General features: G+C 40.6%; 2 protein-coding genes across 2 annotated transcripts in view; one reads left to right on the top strand and one right to left on the bottom strand.

Annotated features, from left to right (window-relative positions):
* LOC139750718 (uncharacterized) overlaps positions 1 to 9,250 on the bottom strand; it is a 105,982-nt gene extending 96,732 nt beyond the window's left edge. The window contains exon 1 of the mRNA XM_071665393.1: positions 8,971 to 9,250. Coding sequence (XP_071521494.1) covers positions 8,971 to 9,009 — 39 coding nt within the window. The 5' untranslated portion in view covers positions 9,010 to 9,250. The remainder of the gene's footprint in view (positions 1 to 8,970) is intronic.
* A 425-nt stretch (positions 9,251 to 9,675) lies between these two features.
* LOC139750719 (proteasome maturation protein-like) overlaps positions 9,676 to 27,168 on the top strand; it is a 34,430-nt gene continuing 16,937 nt past the window's right edge. Inside the window, exons 1-2 of the mRNA XM_071665394.1 lie at positions 9,676 to 9,802; positions 20,193 to 20,414. Of these exons, the coding sequence (XP_071521495.1) occupies positions 9,800 to 9,802; positions 20,193 to 20,414 (225 nt within the window). The 5' untranslated portion in view covers positions 9,676 to 9,799. The remainder of the gene's footprint in view (positions 9,803 to 20,192; positions 20,415 to 27,168) is intronic.

Here is a 27,168-nt window from a genome sequence, read left to right as displayed (position 1 = left end):
AACTGCAGAAGCTGGTGACGGAGTTTGGTAAAGTGTGTGGAAGAAGAAAGTTAAGAGTAAATGTCAATAAGAGCAAGGTTATTAGGTACAGTAGGTTTGAGGGTCAAGTCAATTGGGAGGTGAGTTTGAATGGTGAGAGGCTGGAGGAAGTGAAGTGTTTTAGATATCTGGGAGTGGATCTGTCAGCGGATGGAACCATGGAAGCGGAAGTGGATCATAGGGTGGGGGAGGGGGCGAAAATTTTGGGAGCCTTGAAAAATGTGTGGAAGTCGAGAACATTATCCCGGAAAGCAAAAATGGGTATGTTTGAAGGAATAGTAGTTCCAACAATGTTGTATGGTTGCGAGGCGTGGGCTATGGATAGAGTTGTGCGCAGGAGGATGGATGTGCTGGAAATGAGATGTTTGAGGACAATGTGTGGTGTGAGATGGTTTGATCGAGTAAGTAACGTAAGGGTAAGAGAGATGTGTGGAAATAAAAAGAGCGTGGTTGAGAGAGCAGAAGAGGGTGTTTTGAAATGGTTTGGGCACATGGAGAGAATGAGTGAGGAAAGATTGACCAAGAGGATATATGTGTCGGAGGTGGAGGGAACGAGGAGAAGAGGGAGACCAAATTGGAGGTGGAAAGATGGAGTGAAAAGGATTTTGTGTGATCGGGGCCTGAACATGCAGGAGGGTGAAAGGAGGGCAAGGAATAGAGTGAATTGGAGCGATGTGGTATACAGGGGTTGACGTGCTGTCAGTGGATTGAATCAAGGCATGTGAAGCGTCTGGGGTAAACCATGGAAGGCTGTGTAGGTATGTATATTTGCGTGTGTGGACGTGTGTATGTACATGTGTATGGGGGGGGGTTGGGCCATTTCTTTCGTCTGTTTCCTTGCGCTACCTCGCAAACGCGGGAGACAGCGACAAAGTATAAAAAAAAAAAAAAAAAAAAAAAAACATAAAGTAAATAATTAATTGACTTACCCATGTATATAGCTTCCCTAAAAGAGTTACTAACAGATATTGAGCATTGGAAGAATATAATATAAAAGCAAATACCTAAATGACCTGAATTCATGACACCCTAATGGTGAGAAGAAACTCACTTGGCAATACCCCTACAGGTAAAACCATATCTAAAATCTACATTCAAACATACAAAACTAAAAAAGTTAATATACCAAGAGAAAAGAAACCCCATTAAAGTCCACAATAAAATATAAGCTTAAACTAATGTTTGAGGGTCCTAGTAAACCACCAATATCAGTGTTACATGTTCATTGAATGCATTATAAGGTTACAGAAAAGCCTCTCCACACATTAAAATCACCCAGTTGCTTCAAACTGTAGTGTGTCATATTGGACTCCATGAGTACAGCATGCTCCTTGATGAAAATTTCAAACTTCTGCAGTTCGGTCACCAGACTGTCAAGAAGCACATCTGTCTATACCTCAGTGCATCTGTAAGTGTGCAACAGCAGTAGCAAGGCTCTCAGGTGATTATAAACCAAATTTTCATTAGGCCTGCAACTCACAGCGCCACTACAGTGTTCTGTTGTCTCTTTTTGCAGCTCATTGAACCACTGGCCTTCTGCTGTGTCTCTCTCGAGATACAAGAAGTCTGCTCATTAAGCTTATGTGGCCTCAAAGCCTGAGTTCACTGCTGTCAGTTCCTTGGCAAGACTGCTGGAACATGCAAGCTACCAAGTACTGTGAGGCCCCCCACTGATAAGACACTTGGGAGCGACCCTTCCCCCTTGAATAATCTTCTGTTCACATAAAGCCGAATCATGGCATCCAATGCAGAAACAATACCTAGTGTTAGAGTTACAATTCTAAGCCCTGTACCAACAATACTGCCAATTCCTACAAAAAGTTGGCTTTCAAGTGAAGCATTCCAACTTAAAAGAGATACAACCAGGAATGTAGCTCTTTCCCTGTAACTGCCCTTCCCAGAAAGCAATAGCAATTCTTCTTCCAACTATAAATCATATTTCTTCTAGTCCAGGTGAGAGGTGCACCGTACTGAACTAGTTGTAATGGTAAATAAACTGGAAAGTTTTTTATGACAACTTCTGTTTTCATCACATCCTCAAACAACGGGAGTTTAAGAAGCTCTACCCCTACCTAGGAGGCCATAGATACCATATCCAGGTCCTGTGTAATAACAGTTATTGTCCTCCATGATAACATACATCAAAGTTCTACTTTCCTTTAAATAGTCAGCAATCAAGCCTTGGTTCATCTGAGAGCATGTATTTGGAGGACTGTAACTTGTACTGCTAAGAATGGGTAGTTTTGGGTTCCACTACTCTGAAAGGGTGCCAGTGATATTTTTGCCAACTGTTAGCTCCATGGCATCCTCGACCTTCCTCTTTAATTTCTGTGACACATCTAACTCCCACTCAGTAGCATAATGCCAATCTGGCAAGCACCTAAGCTTAGCAGGCACTCTTGAAAGAGAGATGTAAAGCTCAATGTGTAAATTCACATAAATAACTGACCAGAGGAGCTGAAGGGTTAAAAGATATCACTCACTGCAAAGTAGAAAACGCAAATCTGGTCATTGCATTAATCTACAGACCACTAAATGCAAGGTCTAATGAATTTACAGAACAAATAAGAAACAGAGAATCATGTCTTGACCTCCTTGGAAATGAAAACCCAGCCCCTAACATACTTGTATTAGTACACTTCAACCTGCCACAAATTAAATGGAAACAGGCAGGAAATAACACAGAAGCTGAAAATGCTGACACTGGAAGCAACTCTGATGAACAGCTGCAAAAAGAGAGTTATGCGGACTACACAAAAATTTCTCCCTCTGTCAACAATCAACAAACCAATCAAGGAATAACACCATGAGCTTAATCTTATAAATCATGTAGACCTAATGTGACATTACCATCTCAAACACCTACACAAGAAAGAGGCTAAATCGATTAGGTTGAACGCACATAGTGATTCAATAATTCAAGTTTTAATATGCAAACTGATAAAGTGGGAAGATGTGATCAATAAGATGTCTGTGACACACTGGGAAGATGTGATCAATAAGATGTCTGTGACACACTAGGAAGCCCTTCTAAGTACCAAAACAGAGGAAGAATGCATAAATGACATCACTACTTTAGCACTCAAAGCATGCAACAGACATATACCAGTGAAAAGAAAGCACAAAAGATCAAGGCTAGAATGAAAAAGATGAGTACTTTAAAGGAGGCAAAAAGAATCACAGACCTACTAAAGAAGCCACAGTTCATCCAGCAAAGGAAAGAAAACCTATTAAGTGAATTATTAAACATCAAGCATAATTTGTGTATGGATGGGGTGGTTGGGGAGGTAAATGCAAGAGTTTTGGAGAGAGGGATGAGTATGCACGCTGTTACGCATGAGAGGGCCTGGGAAGTGAGTCAGTTGCTGTTTCCCGATGATAAAGCTCTGGTGGCTGATTCGAGTGAGAAATTGCATTAGTAAGTGACTGAGTTTGGAAAAGTGTGTGAAAGAGAAAGTTGAGAGTAAATGTGAATAAGAGCAAGGTTATTAGGTTCACTAGGGTTGAGGGACAAGTAAAACTGGGATATAAGTCTGAATAGAGAAAAAGTGGGGGAAGTGAAGAATCTTAGATATCTGGAAGTGGACTTAGCAGTGAATGAAACCACGGGAGTGGAAGTGAGTCACAGGGTAGGGGAGGGGGCAAAGGTTCTGGGAGCAATATGTGGAAGAGAACGTTGTCTTGTAGAGCAAAAATGGGCATGTTTAAAGGAATAGAAGTTCCAACATTACATGATCACGAGAAATCCCCATTAGCCCCCTTCACTGATGTTCCCATTGTCTTACGCACTTTATTTACCTCCTTCCAAAACACCTTTTTATTCTCCCTAAAATTTAATGATACTCCCTCACCACATCTCTCATTTGCCCTCTTTTTCACCTCTTGCACCTCTCTCTTGACCTCCAGCCTCTTTCTTTTATACATCTCCCACTCATTTGCATTATTTCCCTGCAAAACTCATCCAAATGCCTGCCTCTTCTCTTTCACTAAAAATCTTACTTCTTCATCCCACCACTCACTACCCTTTCTGATCTGCCCACCTCCCACGCTTCTCATGCCACAAGCATCTTTTGCGCAAGCCATCACTGCTTCCCTAAATATACTCCATTCCTCCCCCACTCCCCTGACATCCTTTGTTCTCACCTTTTTCCATTCTGTACTCAGTCTCTCCTGGTACTTCCTCACACAAGTCTCCTTCCCAAGATTACTTACCTCACCACTCTCTTCACCCCAACATTCTCTCTTCTTTTCCAAAAACCTCTAGATCTTCACCTTCATCTCCACAAGATAATGAGCAGACATCCCTCCAGTTGCACCTCTCAGCACATTAACATCCAAAAGTCACTCTTTCGCGCGCCTATCAATTAACAATAATCCAATAATGCTCTCTGGCCATCTCTCCTACTTACATACGTATACTTGTGTATATCTCTCTTTTTAAACCAGGTATTCCCAATTACCAGTCCTTTTTCAGCACACAAATCTACAAGCTCTTCACCATTTCCATTTATAACACTGAACACCCTATGTACACCAATTATTCCCTCAACTGCCACATTATTCACCTTTGCATTCAAATCACCCATAACTATTGCCCGGTCACGTTCATCAAAACTACTAACTCACTCACTTAGCTGCTCCCAAAACACTTGCCTCTCAGGTTCTTTCTTCTCATGCCTAGGTGCATATGCACCAATAATCACCCAACTCTCTCCATCCACTTTCAGTTTCACCCATATCAATCTAGAGTTTACTTTCTTACACTGAATCACACACTCCCACCACTCCTGTTTCAAGAGTAGTGCCACTCCTTGCCTTGCTCTTGTCCTCTCACTAACCCATGACTTTACTCCCACGACATTCCCCTTTACCACTGAAGTTCGTTTCACTCAGAGCCAGAACATCCAGGTTCCTTTCCTCAAACACACTACCTATCTATCCTTTTTTCTCACCTTGGTTACATCCACACACATTTAGACACCCCAATCTGAGCCTTCGAGGAGAATGAGCACTCCCTGTGTGACTCCTTCTTCTGTTTCCCCTTTTTATCCCTGGAGATAGGGGAGAAAGACTACTTCCCACACATTCCTCACGTGTCGTAGAAGGCGACTAAAGGGGACAGGAGTGGGGGGCTCGGAACCCTCCCCTCCTTGTTTTTTAACTTTCTCAAGAAACTTATACCTCTGTAATTTGACCACTCACCTTTATCCCCTTTGCCTTTGTACAATGGCACTATGCATGCATTCCGCCAGTCCTCAGGCACCTCACCATGAGTCATACATACATTAAATATCCTCACCAACCAGTCAACAACACAGTCACGCCCTTTTTTAATAAATTCCACTGCAATACCATCCAAACCCGCTGCTTTGCCAGCTTTCATCGTCCCCAGAGCTTTTACTACCTCTTCTCTGTTTACCAAATCATTCTCCCTAACCCTCTCACTTCGCACACCACCTCGACCAAAACACCCTATATCTGCCACTCTATCATCTAACACATTCAAAAAACCTTCAAAATACTCACTCCATCTCCTTCTCACATCACCACTACTTATCACCTCCCCATTAGCCCCCTTCACCGATGTTCCCATTTGTTCTCTTGTCTTACGCACTATATTTACCTCCTTCCAAAACATCTTTTTATTCTCCCTAAAATTTAATGATACTCTCTCACCCCAACCCTCATTTGCCCTCTTTTTCACCTCTTGCACCTTTCTCTTGACCTCCTGCCTCTTCCTTTTATACATCTCCCAATCATTTGCAATATTTCCCTGCAAAACTCGTCCAAATGCTTCTGTTTCCCCATTTAGAAAGTTACAATACAAGGAGGGGAGGGTTTCTAGCCCCCCCGCTCCCATCCCCTTTAGTCGCCTTGTACGACATGTGAGGAATGCGTGGAAAGTATACATATATCTATTTCATTTATTATACTTTGTTGCTGTCTCCCGCATTAGCGAGGTAGCGCACGGAAACAGACGAAAGAATGGCCCAACCCACCCACATGCACATGTATATACATACATGTCCACACATGCACATATACATACCTATACATCTCAACATATACATATATATATACATACACAGACATACACATGTATACACGTACATAATTCATACTGTCTGCCCTTATTCATTCCTGTCGCCACCCTGCCATACATGAAATGAATACCCCCTCCCCCTACATGTGTACGAGGTAGTGCTAGGAAAAGACAATATAGGCCACGTTCGTTCACACTCAGTCTCTGGCTGTCATGTATAATGCACCGAAACCACAGATCCATTTCCACATCCAGGCCCCACAAAACCTTCCATGGTTTACCCCAGACACTTCACATGCCCTGATTCAATCCATTGACAGCACGTCGACCCCAGTATATCACATCATTCCAATTCACTCTATTCCTTGCACACCTTTCACCCTCCTGCATGCTCAGGCCCCGATCACTCAAAATCTTTTTCACTCCATCTTTCCACCTCCAATTTGGTCTCCCACTTCTCCTCGTTCCCTCCACCTCTGACACATATATCCTCTCTGTCAATCTTTCCTCATTCATTCTCTCCATGTGACCAAACCATTTCAAAACACCCTCTTCTGCTCTTTCAACCACACCCTTTTTATTACCACTCCTCTCTCACCCTTTCATTACTTACTCGATCAAACTACTTCACACCACATATTGTCCTCAAACATCTCATTTCCAGCACATCCACCCTCCTCCGCACAACTCTGTCTATAGCCCAAGCTTCCCAACCATATAACATTGTTGGAACCACTATTCCTTCAAACATACCCATTTTTGCTTTCCAAGATAACATTCTCAACTTCCACACATTTTTCAACGCTCCCAGAACTTTCGCCCCCTCCCTCACCCTATGATTCACTTCTGCTTCCATTATTCTATCCCCTGCCAAATCCACTCCCAGATATCTAAAACACTTCACTTCCTCCAGTTTTTCCCCATTCAAACTTACCTCCCAATTGACTTGTCCCTCAACCCTACTGTACCTAATAACCTTGCTCTTATTCACATTTACTCTCAGCTTTCTTCTCTGACACACTTTACCATACTCAGTCACCAGCATCTGCAGTTTCTTACCCGAATCAGCCACCAGTGCTGTATCATCAGCGAACAACAACTGACTCACTTCCCAAGTGCTCTCATCCACAACAGACTGCATACTTGCCCCTCTTTCCAAAACTCTTGCATTCATCTCCCTAACAACCCCATCCATAAACAAAATAAACAACCATGGAGACATCAAGCACCCGTGCTGCAAAACCAACATTCACTGAGAACCAATCACTTTCCTCTCTTCCTACACGTACACATGCCTTACATCCTCGATAAAAACTTTTCACTGCTTCTAACAACTTACCTCCCACACCATATATTTTTAAGTCCTTCCACAGAGTATCTCTATCAACTCTATCATATGCCTTCTCCAGATCCATAAATGCTACATACAAACCCATTTGCTTTTCTAAGTATCTTTCACATACATTCCTCAAAGCAAACACCTGATCAACACATCCTCTACCACTTCTGAAATCACACTGCTCTTCCCCAATATATATGTGTGTGTATATATACATTTTTCTATCCCTGAGGATAGGGGAGAAAGAAACTTCCCACATATTCCCTGCATGTTGTACAAGGTAACGGGGGGGGGGGGCTGGAGATGCTCCTCTCCCATTTTCAATTTTCCAAAAATGGAAAGAGAAGGGGTCCAAGTGAGGATATTCCCTTTGAGGCTCAGCCCTCTGTTCTCAACACTAGCTCGCTAATGCAGGAAATGGGGAATATGAATGAAAAAAAATTTCTTTTTCATATTCACCATTTCTCATGTTAGTGAGGTAGTGTTAAGAACAGAGGACTGAGCCTATGAGGGATAATCCTCTTTGCCCCCTTCTCTGTTCCTTCTTTTCTTTAAAGTAAAAACTAGAGGGGAGGATTTCCAGCCCCCTTCTCCTTCCCCTTTTAGTCATCTTTTATGATAAGCAGGAATACGTGGGAAGTATTCTTTCTCCCCTATCCCCAGGGATAAATATACCAAAATATATATATAAAATATATATAAAATAGTAAGTAAATTTACTGCAGTGATTCGGTAAAACTTAAAACATGAAAATCTACCATAAAATTTTCATGAAAAACTAACATGAATCTGAGTTGCTGTATTCATGGATTATATATGGAAGTTTTCATGATAATCAACTATATCAACAAAATGTAAATGGTATATTTTACCTTTAACATTTCAAACTAAAGCCAGTCTTAAACCCTTAATGTTCAACATTGTGTTGGTTTTATTACTGATTTCTAAGTGTTTCACCTAGTTCAACATTAATTAAGCAAACATTTTAGTGTGATTTTCCTATCCCTCCCTACTACCACTTGTTATGATAGGACAGAAATAAATTATCCAAAACTGGTCCAGTGACCTGAAGCAAGTCTTAGGATCCAAATCCAGTAACATAACTATGTTTTTCTTTCACATGTATAAGTAATTTCTGTGGTACCTTTGTACTACATAATTACTCGTGAATCTGCACATGTAACATAAAGGTGAGAAATTTCTTTCATGAAAAGAGCGAGAAGGACATCATTAACCTTCTCTGAAAACCTCAATACAATAATCCTCTGTTTAATGTCAAATTTATCTCGACAACATTCTCTTGGACATCAATATCAATTTCTCAAACGTTCATGAAATACTTCGTGGAAGTAAACAGCACTTATCCTCAAAGCCATTAAAAGTTCATGATTTATATTACGGAGTAATAGCGATATACATTATATCTACCATAAGGATATGGTGTGTGAGCCAGACCACCCTAGTCTAACTCAATGATGTCTGGCTCCATTTTACCCTTTAGGTTTTTACAAACCATTCTCTTCTCAATAACGTACAGTCAACAACTTACTTTACCGAAGATCGCCTGGCTGCAGCTATCTGACGCCATATTACTCTAAACTGTTACAATTTGAAGGAAAAGTTATGTTCGGCAGGTGGCTGGTGACTGTAGCCGCCATCAACACTCCTCTCAATTTACTTGCCATTAAATTTCAGGATAGATTTAACGATAACCTTATACATTTTCAGTACCATCTTTCTTATGATGCGTGATGTACAAAATATTCGTAATCTGTAAAGGTATGTACAGATACAGCACATTTCCATGACATTTTATATGTTGCTTGGTACAGTATGTGGTCATAATGCTATACAATGTATTATAGAATATCGTCATTGAAAACCATCTGTTCTTATTGTCAATATCAAAAAGGAACATTACAATAGCAACCTAAGCAATAAAGGTCTACGATAAAACAATAGAAATCATTTTGGCATTTAATAATCTGTGACTGAGGAAATTGTTGTCTTTCTAAAGTTAATATCTATGAACACGATCAAAGGAATTGATCATATTTATCAAAATAGTTGGTAAAAATGAAACGAAAGGATAGGAAAAACTGAAAAAAGCACATTGTGTTCAATACACACACACACACTATATATATATATATATATATATATATATATATATATATATATATATATATATATATATATATATATATATATATATCCCTCATTACTTATCTATCATAAGAATATGACTCTCACAATACAGGAAGATATTTTTGAGGGAAACATGTAAGTCATAGACCCGGGGGTGACGAAGCAGAAAGTGTTGTAGTGTGGAGACGACAACATCACCAACACCTGGTCACCTGGCTGGAGTTATCATTATGGTTCGTATGTCTCATTACTAGTCAATGTATTATGTTTTACTGTATATAATAGTGTACAAGGGTAGAGCAGAAAGTGTGTCAGCATAATTGAGAGTAAAGTTATGGTGTAATATGATTGGTAATGTTTGGCATTGTCATGGCCGTATATTTGTATATATAACCACTGATCAATTTTCCATCTTCATGGCTGTTATTACAAAGAATCATATATACCATACTCTGGCTTTTTAATCAAATAATCTTATCCAAATGTTTGTAGTTGTACATCTAATTCATCAATTATCTGTAATCTGTACCATATACCTCTTTTGTAGTATTCATTCAGATTTTGCCTGCTGTGCCAGTCTGCAAATGAAATATTTTATCAGTAATCAAATTTTTAGTAATATTAGTTGTGTGTTCCAGTTGTAGGTGGTATTAACCAATATTATCAGGTTTGGTCTCTCAGGTTACCCAAAATATAGGAATATGACTTCTGTACAGAAGAGTGATAACCTGTAAGTCTTAATTGTTTTATTCTTTGGCTGTGGACCTGTTGCAGTCCACTTGCATTTTTAATATTCTTAATTCTTCACATGAAAAACTGTATTTTGGTGCTTAGAGTTGCCATTGTCACTAGCATGTGACTCTGTTACCTTTGCTTATATAGATTTTCTTCTGTAGTGCTATAGTACAGTATTTAGAGAATACATTAGATGTTGCAGATTATGAAATTATAAAGTTTTAATTATCAGTTTGACTTAAGATGATAGTACATCAGCTTAAGTTAAATTTATAATGCAGAACCTCATCATACTTCCCTAGCAGGCAAGATTAATGCCAATATTCAATGATTGTCACAATACAACTGTTATGCCCGTGATTAGGCCCCGTGCTGGTAAGAACAAACAGTCAGTAGAGTAAGCAGGCATGTGATCTCCAGTGGCAGATGAATTTTATGTTAGTATATTTTTTATGATTTCTTTTTTGCTAAAAGGTGAGGATTTTATAGGTTATATTGATATTTCAGCCCGTACATTTACCGTAATTAATCTTCTCTTTTCCTTAGTATACATATCCCTCACTGCTGTCACTTTAGTATCTTTCAAAAAAATTTAATGCTTCAAATCATGCTTTTCAGCTGCTTTTGTATTCTGTAACAGTAAAGTGATACTGCAGAACAAAATCAGTCAATAACTAAGCTGATAACAGAGTAGAACTGTTGTAAATTGACCTTTTTTCAGTTCATTGTGGTTAGGGCATATACAGTTTAAATCTTTGAATTGATTGTGTTTGCACTGACCACTGACCATTCTTCTACTCACTAATGTATTCTTGTTTATATCCCTCTTTTTAAACCAGGTATTCCCAATTGACAGATCTCTTTCAACACACATCTCCACAAGTTCACCATTTCCATTCATAACGCTGAATACCCTCCACTCCCACATTACATACCTTTGCATATAATTCACCCATCACTTACAACTGGTCTCTTACATCAAAATGCTGACAAAGTCACTCAGGTGCTTCCAATACACGTGTCTCTCATGATCGTTATTCTCATGGATAGGTGCATAAGCACTAGTAAACAGTCATCTCTTGCCATCCACATTCAGTTTTACCCACATCACCCTAGAATATTCTTCCTTACCTTCTTATCACACACTTCCACTTCCGCTTCAAGAGCAGTGCTTCTTTTTCCTTGGCTCTTTTCCTCTCACCAACCTGACTTTACTGTGAAGACATTTCCAAATAATTCTTCCCCATTACCCTTAAGCTTAGTTTCACTCTTGAGTCAGAACATCCAGGTTTCTTTCCTCAAATGTTTTACCTATCTCTCCTGTCGTCTTAGTTACATCCACACACATTTAGACACTCCAGCCTGAGCTTTGAGGAAGTTGAGCATTCCCAGCCTATAGCTTCTTCTGTGACAGAGGAAGAAATTTACTCATATCCATTCTCTAACTGTCATGTGTAATGTATTCACACTACAGCTCCCAATCCTCAACCAGGCCCCATAGAATTTTCCATGGTTTACCCTGGATGCTTCTTATGTCCAAGTTCAGCCCATGTTGACCCCAGTACACCACATTGTCCCAGTTCTATCCTGTGCACTCCTTATATTTTATGTGTATATGATGTGGTAGTTTAGGGAATAATTGAGGGTCATGGGGTATTCAGTATTTTATAAATGGAAATGGTGAACAGCTTTTGGGGTTATGTGCTAAAAAAAGGACCCATCATTAGGAATACCTGGTTTAGAAAGAGGGATATACAAAAGTATATGTATCTGAGTAGGAGAGATTATCAGCAGATATTACTGGGTTATATATTAATTGATAAGTGTGTAAAAGAGAGACTTTTGGATGTAATGTGCTGGGAGTGGCAGCTGGTGGGATGTTGGATCACTATCTTGTGAAGGCGAGGATGAAGATATGTAGAGGTTTTCGGCAAAATGGAAAGAATGTTGGTGAGGAGAGTAAGTGAGAATGGAAAAGACTTCTGTGAAGAATTACCAGGAGAGATTGAGTGATTGAGTGTAGAATGGCAGAAGGTGAGAGTAGTTGAAGCAAAGGGGATGGTTGAGAAATGGGAGGTATTTAGGGAGGCAGTGCTGTATTATGCAAGATATGCATGTGGCTGATGAGAGAGCTTGGGAAGTGAGTCAGTTGTTGTTCGCTGATGATACAGCGCTGGTGGCTGATTCATGTGAGAAACTGCAGAAGCTGGTGACTGAGTTTGGTAAAGTGTGTGAAAGAAGAAAGTTAAGAGCAAATGTGAATAAGAGCAAGGTTATTAGGTACAGTAGGGTTGAGGGTCAAGTCAATTGGGAGGTAAGTTTGAATGGAGAAAAACAGGAGGAAGTAAAGTGTTTTAGATATCTGGGAGTGGATCTGGCAGCGGATGGAACCATGGAAGCGGAAGTGAATCATAGGGTGGGGGAGGGGGCGAAAATCCTGGGAGCCTTGAAGAATGTGTGGAAGTCAAGAACATTATCTGGGAAAGCAAAAATGGGTATATTTGAAGGAATAGTGGTTCCAACAATGTTGTATGGTTGCGAGGCGTGGGCTATGGATAGAGTTGTGCGCAGGAAGGTGGATGTGCTGGAAATGAGATGTTTGAGGAAAATGTGTGGTGTGAGGTGGTTTGATCGAGTAAGTAATGTAAGGGTAAGAGAGATGTGTGGAAATAAAAAGAGCGTGGTTGAGAGAGCAGAAGAGGGTGTTTTGAAATGGTTTGGGCACATGGAGAGAATGAGTGAGGAAAGATTGACCAAGAGGATATATGTGTCGGAGGTGGAGGGAATGAGGAGAAGTGGGAGACCAAATTGGAGGTGGAAAGATGGAGTGAAAAAGATTTTGTGTGATTGGGGCCTGAACATGCAGGAGGGTGAAAGGAGGGCAAGGAATAGAGTGAATTGGATCGAAGTGGTATATTGGGGTTGACGTGCTGTCAGTGGATTGAATCAGGGCATGTGAAGCGTCTGGGGTAAACCATGGAAAGTTGTGTGGGGCCTGGATGTGGAAAGGGAGCTGTGGTTTCGGGCATTATTGCGTGGCAGCTAGAGACTGAGTGTGAACGAATGGGGCCTTTGTTGTCTTTTCCTAGTGCTACCTCGCACACATGAGGGGGAGGGGGAAGGTATTCCATGTGTGGTGAGGTGGCGATGGGAGTGAATGGGGGCAGACAGTGTGAATTGTGTGCATGGGTATATATGTATGTGTCTGTGTATGTATATATATGTGTACATTGAGATGTATAGGTATGTATATTTGCATGTGTGGACATGTGTGTGTATACATTGTGTATGGGGGTGGGTTGGGCCATTTCTTTCATCTGTTTCCTTGCGCTACCTCGCAAACGCGGGAGACAGTGACAAAGCAATATAAATAACTGAATAAATGCATGTGGCATGTGAAATGTGGAAGTTGAGCAGATTAGAAAGGGTAATGAGTGGTGGGATAAAGAAGTAAAGTTGCTTGTGAAAGAGAAAAGAGAGTCATTTAGACAGTACTTACAGGGAGGGAGTGACAGTGATTGGGGGATGTATAAGAGAAAATGGCACATGGTCAAGGTTTAGGTGTTGAAAAAGAGGGCAGATGAATAGGGGGTGGATGAGTATCAGTAAACATTAGGGAGAATGTGATGTCTTGGAAGGAGGTTAGCAAGGTGTGAAAGACAAGAGAATAAATGGGAACATCGGTGAAGGGACAAAAGGGGAAATGGTAACAGATAGTAATGAAGTGAGGAGGAGATGGTGTGAGTATTTTGAAGGACAGTTGAGTGTTTTTGATGATAGGATGGCAGATATAGGGTGTGTAGGTTAGAGTGATATGTGAAATGGGGAACATCGGTGAAAGGGGCAAATAGGGAAATGGTAACAGGTAGTAATGATGTGAGGGGGAGATTAGGTGATCTTTTGAAGGACAGTTGAATGTATAGGATGGCAGATGTCAGATGTTTGGGTTAGACTGGCATGTGAGGTGAGAGAGTCACAGAAAGTGGTTTGGTGAAGTAAGAAGAGATGGTGAAAGCCTTGTGTTAAATGAAGTTTAGCAAGGTGGCTGGAGTGGATGGTATGGCAGCTGAATTTATGAAGAAAGAGGGTGACTGTATTGTCATTTGGTTGGTAAGGATTTTCAAAGTATATATGGATCATGGTGACATGTCTGAGAATTAGCAGAATGAATGTATAGTGCCATTGTATAAAGGTAAGGGGGATAAAGGTGAGTGTTCAAACTACAGAGATATAAGTTTGTAAAGTGTATCTAGTAAGTTGTATTAGTGAATATTGATTGAGAGGGTGAAGGCTTGTACAGAGCATCAGATTGAAGAGGAACAGTTTGTTTTCAGAAATGTTTGAGGATGTGTGGATCAGGTGTTTGCATTAAAGAATACATGTGAGAAATACTTAGGGGAAGAAATGGATATGTATGTGGCATTTATGGATCTGGAGAAGGCATGTGGTGGGTTGATATAGATGCCTTGTGAAAGGTCTTGAGATATCGGTGTGGGAGGAAGGCTGCTTGAACCAGTGAGAAGTTTTTATTAGGGGTGTAAGGCACTTTTGTAAGTAGGAAGAGAGGAGAGAGAGTGTTTCCAAATGAAGGTTGATCTGTGGCAGGGTTGTGTTAAATTTGTTTGTGGATGGAGTGATGAGAGAGTTAAATACGAGAGTCTTGGAGAGAGGGGTGAGTATGCAGTCTGTAGGGGATGAGAGAGCCTGGGAAGTGAGTTAGTTGTTTGCTGATGATACAGCACTGGTGCTGAATTCGAGTGAGAAACTACAGAAGTTGGCAGCTGAGCTTGGAAGAGTGTGTGAAAGAAGGTAGTTGAGAGTAAATGTGAACAAAAGCAAGGTTATTAGTTTATCAGGTTAGAGGGACTAATTTTTTTTTTTTTTTTTTTTTTTTTTTGCTCTAGTCACAGACAAAAGTTCACATCAAGCTCGGGCCTTCATGGAAATGTGGAGAGAATTATGAAGAGGAAAAAAAAAAACCAAGGGAAAGTATTGATGAATGTTGGAGGAAGTGAAAAACCACTTTTAAAATGCGTAAGGTCATGGTTATTGAGAAAGGCATAAGAAGATAGAGTTCCAAAGTTTCGATGTGTAGGGGAAGCAGCAGTTGTCTAAACGGCCCACTCTTGAGCTGCCAGCAGCCACACAATGATCACATGATGCAGCAGCTTGCCAAGTATTGCTTGGTCTAGCCAGCAGCCAGCTCTTGGGAGTGAAAAGCCAAAGTAATACTTATAGAAGAGGGAAAGTGAAACAACAGTGCAGCTCAGGGCAAGAAGATCACGGTTTGAAGTTAGCCTGGGAGTGTTTATAATTTGGACTGCTTTTGACTCAACTTCGTCAAGAAAGGATGCAGAGCTAGAACCACCCAAGATGTTAGGGCAGTACTCCATACAAGGACACATTAATCCTATGTGTAAATGGAACAATTTGCTGCTTTTCCTTAAATGCTTGCCAACATTGCCAGTATGTATACACCAGCATGACATTTTCCAGACATTACAGATCTTGTGTGTACAAAACATTTGGCAGCATTATGAAAAATAAACCTGCCAAGCTCCTGAAATTTGTTTTATTTATTTATTTTGCTTTGTCGCTGTCTCCTGCATAAGTGAGGTAGCGCAAGGAAAATAGACGAAAGAATGGCCCAACCCACCCACATACATATGTATATACATACACGTCCATACACGCAAATATATATACCTATACATCTCAACGTATACATATATATATACACACACAGACATATACAGATATACTTATGTACATAATTCATGCTGTCTGCCTTTGTTCATTCCTATCACCACCCCGCCACACATGAAATATCAACCACCTCCCCCCCTCATGTGCGCGAGGTAGCGCTAGGAAAAGACAACAAAGGCCTCATTCGTTCACACTCAGTCTCTAGCTGTCATGTAATAATGCACCGAAACCACAGCTCCCTTTCCACATCCAGGCCCCACAGAACTTTACATGGTTTACCCCAGATGCTTCACATGCCCTGGTTCAATCCATTGACAGCACGTCGACCCCAGTATACCACATTGTTCCAATTCACTCTATTCCTTGCACGCTTTTCACCCTCCTGCATGTTCAGGCCTTGATCACTCAAAATCTTTTTCACTCCATCTTTCCACCTCCAATTTGGTCTCCCACTTCTCGTTCCCTCCACCTCTGACACATATATCCTCTTTGTCAATCTTTCCTCACTCATTCTCTCCATGTGACCAAACCATTTCAAAACACCCTCTTCTCCTCTCTCAACCACACTCATTTTATTACCACACATCTCTTTTGCCCTGTTATTACTTACTCGATCAAACCACCTCACACCACATATTGTCCTCAAACATCTCATTTCCAGCACATCCACCCTCCTCCACACAACTCTATCTATAGCCCATGCCTCACAACCATATAACATTGTTGGAACTACTATTCCTTCAAACATACCCATTTTTGCTTTCCGAGATAATGTTCCTGACTTCAACACATTCTTCAAGGCTCCCAGAACTTTTGCCGCCTCCCCCACCCTATGATTCACTTCTGCTCCCATAGTTCCATCCGCTGCCAAATCCACTCCCAGATATCTAAAACACCTCAATTCCTCCAGTTTTTCTCCATTCAAACTTACCTCTACCTCCCAGTTGACTTGTCCCTCAACCCTACTGTACCTAATAACCTTGCTCTTATTCACATTTACACTCAGCTTCCTTCTTTCACATACTTTACCAAACTCAGTCTCCAGCTTCTGCAGTTTCTCACACGAATCAGCCACCAGTGCTGTATCATCAGCGAACAACAACTGACTCACTTCCCAAGCTCTCTCCTCCACAACAGACTGCATACTTGCCCCTCATTCCAAAACTCTTTCATTCACCTCCCTAACAACTTCATCCATAAACAAATTAATCAACCATGGAGACATCACACACCCCTGCTGCAAGCCTGCATTCACTGAGAACCAATCACTTTCCTCTCTTCCTACACGTACACATGCCTTACATCCTTGATAGAAACTTTTCACTGCTTCTAACAACTTACCTCCCACATCATATATTCTTAATACCTTCCACAGAGCATGCACTATCAACTCTATCATATGCCTTCTTCAGATCCATAAATGGTACATACACATCCATTTGCTTTTCTTTCTCATGTACATTCTTCAAAGCAAACACCTGATCCACACATCCTCTACCACTTCTGAAACCACACTGCTCTTCCCCAGTCTGATGCTCCGTACATGCCTTCACCCTCTCAATCAATACCCTCCCATATAATTTCCCAGGAATACTCAACCTACTTATACCTCTGTAATTTGAGCACTCACTTTTATCCCCTTTGCCTTTGTACAATGGCACTATGCAAGCATTCTGCCAATCCTCAGGCACCTCACCGTGAGTAATACATACATTGAACAACCTTACCAACCAGTCAACAATACAGTCACCCCCTTTGTTAATAAATTCCACTGCAATACCAACCTTACCTGCTGCCTTGCTGGCTTTCATCTTCTGCAAAGCTTTTACTACCTCTTCTCTGTTTACCAAATCATTCTCCTTAACCCTCTCACTTTGCACACCACCTCGACCAAAACACTCTATATTTGCCACTCTATCATCAAACACATTCAACAAACCTTCAAAATACTCACTCCATCTCCTTCTCACATCACCACTACTTGTTATCACCTCCCCATTAGCCCCCTTCACTGAAGTTTCCATTGATTCCCTTGTTTTATGCGCTTTATTTACCTTCCAAAACACCTTTTTATTCTCCCTAAAATTTAATGATGCTCTCACCCCAACTCTCATCTGCCCTCTTTTTCACCTCTTGCACCTTTCTCTTGACCTCCTGCCTCTTTCTTTTATACATCTCCCTGTCATTTGCATTATTTCCCTGCAAAAAACGTCCAAATGCCTCTCTCTTCTCTTTCACTAACAATCTTACTTCTTCATCCCACCACTCACTACCCTTTTTAATCTGCCCACCTCCCACGCTTCTCATGCCACAAGCATCTTTTGCACAAGCCATCACTGCTTCCCTAAATACATCCCATTCATCCCCCACTCCCCTTATTTTCTTTGTTCTCGCCTTTTTCCATTCTGTACTCAATCTCTCCTGGTACTTCCTCACACAAGTCTCCTTCCCAAGCTCACTTACTCTCACCACTCTCTTCACCCCCACATTCTCTCTTCTTTTCTGAAAACCTCTACAAATCTTCTCCTTCGCCTCCACAAGATAATGATCAGACATCCCTCCAGTTGCACCTCTCAGCACATTGACATCCAGAAGTGTCTTTCACAGGCCTATCAATTAATACGTAATCCAATAACGCTCTCTGGCCATCTCTCCTACTTATATAAGTATACTTATGTATATCTCTCTTTTTAAACCAGGTATCCCCACTCACCAGTCCTTTTTCAGCACATAAATCTACAAGCTCTTCACCATTTCCATTTACATTACTGAACACCCCATGTACACCAATTAATCCCTCAACTGCCTCATTACTCACCTTTGCATTCAAATCACCCATCACTATAACCTGGTTTCATGCATCAAAACTACTAACACACTCACTCAGCTGATCCCAAAACACTTGCCTCTCATGATATTTCTTCTCATGCCCAGGTGCATATGCACCAATAATCACCTATCTCTCTCCATCCACTTTCAGTTTTACCCATATCAATCTAGAGTTTACTTTCTTACACTCTATCACATACTCCCACCACTCCTGTTTCAGGAGTAGTGCTACTCCTTCCCTTGCTGTTGTCCTCTTACTAACCCCTGACTTTACTCCCAAGACATTCCCAAACCACTCTTCCCCTTTACCCTTGAGCTTCATTTCACTCAGAGCCAAAACATCCAGGTTCCTTTCCTCAAACATACTACCTATCTCTCTTTTTTTTCATCTTGGTTACATCCACACACATTTAGACACCCCAATCTGAGCCTTCGAGGAGGATGAGCACTCCCCACGTGACTCCTTCTGTTTCCCCTTTTAGAAAGTTAAAATACAAAGAGGGGAGGGTTTCCAGCCCCCTGCTCCCGTCCCCTTTAGTCACCTTCTACGACACGTGAGGAATGCGTGGGAAGTATTCTTTCTCCCGTATTATTACAAGCAAAATAAGGCAAAAGTACTTTTTCTTTAAAGTGATTGTTAATAAATGGAATGATTTGCCAGTTCAAGTGGTTAAATGCACTTTTCCCCTCAAGGGGATTGTTAACATGTGGAATAATTTGCCAGTTAGAGTGGTAGAAGAAGTATTATAGAAATCTTTAAGAGTAGACTTTATAAATATTTTGCTTCAAGTCCACAATGTACCTACATTTTTTGCACCTCCTTGGTCACAATGAGAATTTGGAAGTTATTCTCTTTGAATTACCTGTATCCCTTTTGACCTTTACCACACTAATCTGAGAGTTTCTGATATCTTTCACTAGCACAGGATTTCTTTGTGTCTTCACGTACAGTGTAATTACAAGCATCATCGTGCCTTATAACCTGAATCTTCATATCCAAGCTGTTTTTTCCTTTATGTTGCACACATAACCAAGACTTACACATGCATGCCACTTAATAGATATTTTGAATCTCTTGTGCACAAGTAAGTAGTGAAAAATACAAGAAATGAATCAACATTCCTAGGGCAAACACAATAGACAGAATAGTGCTTGAACTGGTGACCCAAAGTGCTGATTGGCTGAGCTCACAGCTCATGCAAAAGACCCCTGTGTGTTTTGCATATTTTTAGGAAGGACATTTGAATTGATTAGCGAAATTCGATATTTTTTGTTTTGTTTTGTGCAGTTGAACTGTTTGTTGAGGATACATATTTCTTTTCAGGCCTTACCATGATACATATTTCTTTTCAGGCCTTACCACAGAATACGAACTTTGGCCCCATTGTGACACAGGAAAAGGATTATGGGTCAGAGATGGGAATGTTGCGACGTGCACCAGCTTCATCATTAGGGCACCCCTTAGAAGCTTCAGAACGGTCATACCGCAGGCGCCAGGATGAGCTACGATTGACATCTGCTTCTAAAGCTTTTGGAATTGGCTTTGCATTGCACCTTCGACATGAGAGAGCTGCTGTAAGTGTAGTCATTTTATTTTTTGTTGATGTATGCTAACTGAGGAACTATATTATAAAAAAGAAAAAAAATTCTTGAGGGAAAAATGATTGAAATGCCATGTAGGAAGCCCTTCATTAACATTAGTTTTTTCCAGGTACACCATTAAACAATTATGACTTGAAATTGATTGATGTTGCCATTGCTTTGAAAGTACATAATTTCTCTTGGAGATTTGGTGACATTCTGCTCTTGATTATAGCTGAATTAAGAAACAGTATGCCTCAGTAATTCCATGATCAAGAAAATAAAAGGGGAGCAGTAACCTTAGAAGTGAAATTTAACATGATTGAACATTTAAAGCCAGTTAATGTGCTGCTGATATTTCTTCAGTTAAACATCCTGAAGCTGGTTAGTGTGCTGCTGATATTTCTTCCAGCAACAACTGTAAGGACTATCATTAAAGAAGAATTTTGTTAAAATCTAGAAATTTTCAGAAACTGGAGCTTCCTCACCTGCTAATCAGTTGATTAGGAATATGAGTGGATTTATGACTTACAAAGAATGATTATTTGGCTTGAGGATGATGATCATTGTTATATGCAAGTGAGTAAACTTTTGATTATGAGAAAGCAGGGAGTTTATGAGGATTTAAAGAAAGATTCTGAAGAAAGTTCAGCAGTGAAGCCTGTTTTCATTGGTTTTACTATTGTAATGTGTGTTTATTGCCTTTCTGATTATTTGGAAATGCTTTTCGCCTTGTCTGTCTGTCTATCCATATCTCCGTTGCCTGTTCTCACTGGGAACTCCCATCAAGGGATGGCCGCGGCAAAAGAGTCCCCACTTATCCCTGTCCTTACATGCATCCCTTGCATACACCATTCAACACATTCTTCCACTATTTCTCTCCTTTGAGGATTCCTCCACTCTGTTTGCCCATGTCATAGGGAGTCTTTCTCTCACACCAACCCATTTGATTGTACTATCATACACTCTCCTCTCACACTCCCAGTCATGCATTCTTTGCACATGCCCAAACCACCTCAAAGAATTTTGTTTCACCCATTCTGCCACTCTGCAATTCATTCCCTTTGCATTTCCTGCCTTTCACATCTCTCATACAACCCTTCATTTCTTTCTTCATTCCATGTAAGCACACTGCATGCTCTTCTCAAATAGCTCATTTCCACTGCCGAGATTCTTGACCTCTGTGACTCATTCCATTTTCATGTTTCAGCTACATAGGTTAGGGTTGGGAGGAGTGTGCTGTCCCGTAATCCTCTGTTCACTTCTATACTTACACCTCTATCCTTCATTATTCTGTTAAGGGACCCACTGACTCTTATATCCTGCCCTGCTTTCTCCCTTATTTCTCCTTCCTGGTCACTAAACTTACACAAGACAGATTTTGAATACTTAAATTCTCTCACTTCTTTCAGTCTTTCTATCCCCATATCCAAAGCACAATTTAGTTCACTTTCTTCTTTCACTCTGAATGGTTTTACAAAATCTATACTTTCTCTTTCCTTTCAAACAACATTACTTTACTTTTACTTGCATTCACCTTCAAGCGCCTACATTTACATCATAAAATACACATACAACCTTCTGCAACTTCTCTTCACTCAGCAAACAACACAGTATTATCCATAAACAGGCTTGCCACTATCCACCATATCTCACCACCACATTCCATACCTGCTCTCCTTTTCACTGTTATCCCTCCATCCATATGTATATTAAAAAGTCACAGTGACATCACAGCCTTGCCTCATCCCTACATGCATTGCAAAACTTTTGCCTAACTCTCCATGCGCTCTTGCACTAGCATTTTCTGCTGTATAGAAGGCTTTTGCACAATCCAACAGTTGTTCCTCTATCCCATTTATCCTGAACACATCCCATAAAGCATTCCACTCGACTCTGTCATACACTTTCTCCAGATTCATAAATGCTGCATACAACATCTTACCTTTCACTAAATACTTTTCCATGGTCATCTTTACCACAAAAATCTGATCCACACAAGCCCTACCTTTCCTAAAACCCTCTTGATCTTCATTTATTCTCCATTCAGTCGCCGCCATCACTCTGTCACTTAACATTCTTGCATACACTCTTTCTGGTATATTTAACAGATTTATTCCCTTATAACAATAGAGAAACAATAATGGCTTTCACCCAATCCTCAGGCACAACCTTCTGTTTCCATGTTCAATTACATATCAGATGCATCCACTCCGTCATGCTTTCTTTCCATACTTCAGCATTTCAACCACAATCCTACCTTCAGCCTCGTCATTGCCTTTCTTATCTCCCTTTTGCTTTCGGCCCTTGCACCTGTATTCTTTTTCATCCTCCATACCCATGCATTTAACAACTGCTGCCTACCCTTCTATTACATCCAGTTCTTCAAAATACTCTTTCCATCTTCCTTCCACTTCCATCTTTTGATGCAGTAACTTCCCTTACTTCTCACTCACATTAACATTTCCACTCTTACATCCACAATTCCACATCTTTCCTTTTTCACCTCCTTCCAGTATAGTTTCCTTTTTTCCCAAAACTTTTCACTTAAACTCCTTCCAAAATCTTCATCTACTCTTTCTTTGCTTTCCTCTATCAGCTTCTTTACATTCTGCTCACATATTTTGTATTCTTCCCCCTCCTTTGCTGAACTTCCTCTGGTACATTCTTTTTGAGCAATCTACCATATACCTTCTCTTCCACAGCATCACTAATCTCTTCCATCCACCATGCATTGCCCTTTTTATTCCTATATCTCACAACCTTGTATCCAACTACTAATTCCGTAGCCTTTTATAGTCTTTTTCTAAACATTTTAAGCACATTCACACATGACTGCATCCCTACATTCAATGCACTTCCATCTAATCTTTCAGTTACCTTCCTTTCATATTCCTCTGTGCATTTTTTCTGATTCATCTCACTTGCCAACATTTTTACCTCTATTCCTTACACCATACCTCCACATCTCCCTGATCCTCATTCCTACAACAATTGCAAAGTGATCAGAGTCTCTAAAGAATGCTCTTGTAACTCTAGCATCTAGCACAGCCTTTCTCAATCTTCTGTCCACTGCTACATAGTCAGTCAAAGCCTTTTGCTCTTCTCTTCCATCATTCCTCATCCAGTTATATCTGTGGATCATCTTGTGCTGAAAAAAAGTGTTTTCAAGGAATAAACCCCTCTCAGCACAATTATCCACAAGATAACTTCCATTTTCATTTACTCCAAGCACTCTCCATTTACAAATTACCTCACCAATTTCATCACATCCCACTTTTGCATTCATATCACCCAATACAACCACATTTCTCTCATTCTCAAAACTGTTCATAGTCATTCAAATTTCTCCAGAAAATCTTCATTTCTTGCTTAATCTTCATATTCACGTGCACATTTACACATACCCATGCATACTTTACAATTCCAGTTTTCCTTTTCATCCAAAGTATTCTTGATCCATTCCACCTGTGTTTTGTAAGACCCCCCCCCCACACTCTTGGTGATAACAGAATTACACATCCCTCTTTTCTTCTTTCCTGATAATTTTCAGTCATTCTCGTCCATACCGCACCTTCCATGCCCTCTATAACCTGCATTTATCATTTCCATTTTCACTCTGCACACCGCACCCAAGGATGTGGGTTTCCCCAGTCCCCAGCACATCCAAGCTACAACTTTTAAACCTCTCCACAAGCTCACTCCTTTTACCCTTATCAGTCATCCCATTCACATTAAACACCATCACCCTCAATCACTTGTTTGTCCACTAAATGTTTTTAATCTGGTGTCTGGGAATGCATCCATAACTTATGATATTCTGTCTGTGGGAAAACTCAGTTTGATTAATGTTGCTTTGATTTAAAGTTTTTTTTTTAGGAACTTACTGATAACTTTGATATACGACTTCCTGTATTTGACAGATTCTGAATCCAGCTTAAAATGATTTGATATAGGACTTCCTGTATTTTAGAATTCTGAGTCCAGCATAAAATGATGCTTTTATATGACACATTACCATTAAAGAAGATGATGTACTATATGTGAAGAAGTTTAATTTGATTAAATTTTGGGATTTTATATCCTAAAATCTGAGCTTTAATTTTACCCTGGTTTATACTGTATAAAACTGATTAACCTTTGAGATTTAAGTCCTAAATCAGAGCTGGAAATTTGCCCTGGTTTGTACTGTATAAGCCTCACAGAACCTGTGAAACCTAGTACTAGTGTGTAGAATTTTATCTAGTTTGATTAGACTTAATTATTCTTTGAATCAATTTCTAGTTTGCTTTATGAAGTAGAGAAGACTGTTAGAGTACCTGAGATGGTCATATAGGTATGCATGTCTAGAACTTGGTTAAATTATAGATCTGAGTCTATTGCAGCCAGTTTGCTATGTGGTTGTATAACTTCATCTTTAAATGCATTATGATGAGTGTATGACCTTACCACCAAATGTAACCCACCCTTATACCTCAGGAAGTTTGGTTTCAGGACCAGAGTTCAAGGTCTTGGTTTAGCTTTAGGTCCAGGTCTGTCTTGACCACTACTTGGTATGCAGGCATATATATATAAAACCTCTAATGCTAATGCATATTCATTGTGCCCTTGGATTTAGTGAATCGACAGTCTATCTTTATATATTTATTTATTATACTTAATCCCTGTTTCCGCGCGTCAGTGAGGTAGCGTAAGGAAACAGATGAAGAATGGCCCAACCACTCGTATACATGTATGTATGGAAGTCGAGAACGTTATCTTGGAAAGCAAAAATGGGTATGTTTGAAGGAATAGTGGTTCCAACAATGTTATATGGTTGCGAGGCATGGGCTACAGACAGAGTTGTGTGGAGGAGGGTGGATGTGCTGGAAATGAGATGTTTGAGGACACTATGTGGTGTGAGGTGGTTTCATCGATTAAGTAATGAAAGGGTAAGAGAGATGTGTGGTAATAAAAAGAGTGGTTGAGAGAGCAGAGGATGGTGTTTTGAAATGGTTTGGTCACATTGAGAGAATGAGTGAGGAGAGATTGACCAAGAGGATATATGTGTCAGAGGTGGAGGGAACAAGAAGAAGTGGGAGACCAAAATGGAGGTGGAAAGATGGAGTGAAAAAGATTTTGATTGATCGGGGCCTGAACATGCAGGAGGGTGAAAGGCGTGCAAGGAATAGAATGAATTGGAACGATGTGGTAAACTAGGGTCAACGTGCTGTCGATGGATTGAACCAGGGCATGTGAAGTGTCTGGGGTAAACCATGGAAAGTTTTGTGGGGCCTGGATGTGGAAAGGGGAGCTGTGTTTTCAGTGCATTATACATGACAGCTAGAGACTGAGTGTGAATGAACGTGGCCTTTGTTGTCTTTTCTTAATGTTACCTCATGCACATGTATATACATACATGTCTACACACGCACATATACATACCTATACATCTCAACGTATACATATATATACACACACAGATGTATACATATATGCACATGTACATAATTCATACTGTCTACCCTTATTCATTCCCGTCGCCACCCCACCACACATGAAATGACAACCCCCTCCCCCCACATGCTCGGAAGGTAGGGCTAGGAAAAGACAACAAAGGCCAAATTCATTCGCACTCAGTCTCTAGGTGTCATGTATAATGCACCGAAACCACAGCTCCCTTTCCACATCCAGACCCCACAAAACTTTCCGTGGTTTACCCCACATGCTTCACATGCCCTGGTTCAATCCACTGACAGAACGTCAAACCCAGTATACCACATCGTTCCAATTCACTCTATTCCTTGCAAGCCTTTCACCCTCCTGCATGTTCAGGCCCCGATCACTCAAAATCATTTTCACTCCATCCTTCCACGTCCAATTTGGTCTCCCACTTCTCCTCGTTCACTCCACCTCTGACACATATATATACTCTCTGTCAATCTTTCCTCACTCATTCTCTCCATGTGCCCAAACCATTTCAAAACACCCTCTTCATGCTTTCTCAACCACACTCTTTTCATTACCCCACATCTCTCTTACCCTTTCATTACTTACTCAATCAAACCACCTCACACCACATATTGTCCTCAAACATTTCATTTCCAGCACATCCACCCTCCTCTGCACAACTCTATCTATAGCCCACGCCTCACAACCATATAACATTGTTTGAGCCAATATTCCTGCAAACATACCCATTTTTGCTTTCCGAGATAACTCTCGAATTCCACACATTTATCAAACCTCCCAGAACTTTTTGCCCCCTTTCCCACCCTATGATTCACTTCTGCTTCCATGGTTCCATCCGCTGCCAAATCCACTCCCAGATATCTAAAACACTTCACTTCCTCCAGGTTTTCTCCATTCTAACTTACCTCTCAATTGACTTGAGCCTCAACCCTACTGTACCTAATGACCTTGCTCTTATTCTCATTTACTCTCAGCTTTCTTCTTTCACACACTTTACCAAACTCAGTCACAGAGAAGAGTAAACAGAGAAGAGGTAGTGAAAGCTTTGCGGAAGATGAAAGCTGGCAAGGCGGCAGGTTTGGATGGTATTGCAGTGATATTTATTAAAAAAGGGGGTGACTGTATTGTTGACTGGTTGGTGAGGGTGCCTAAGGACTGGCGGAATGCTTGCATAGTGCCATTGTACAAAGGCAAAGGGGATAAGAGTGAATGCTCAAATTACAGAGGTATAAGTTTGTTGAGTATTCCTGGGAAATTATATGGGAGGGTATTGATTGAGAGGGTGAAGGCATGTACA

This window comes from Panulirus ornatus, chromosome 10 (assembly GCF_036320965.1).
Source record: "Panulirus ornatus isolate Po-2019 chromosome 10, ASM3632096v1, whole genome shotgun sequence".
Taxonomy (NCBI): Eukaryota; Metazoa; Arthropoda; class Malacostraca; order Decapoda; family Palinuridae; genus Panulirus; species Panulirus ornatus.
This window is presented reverse-complemented; position numbering and strand designations above follow the sequence as displayed.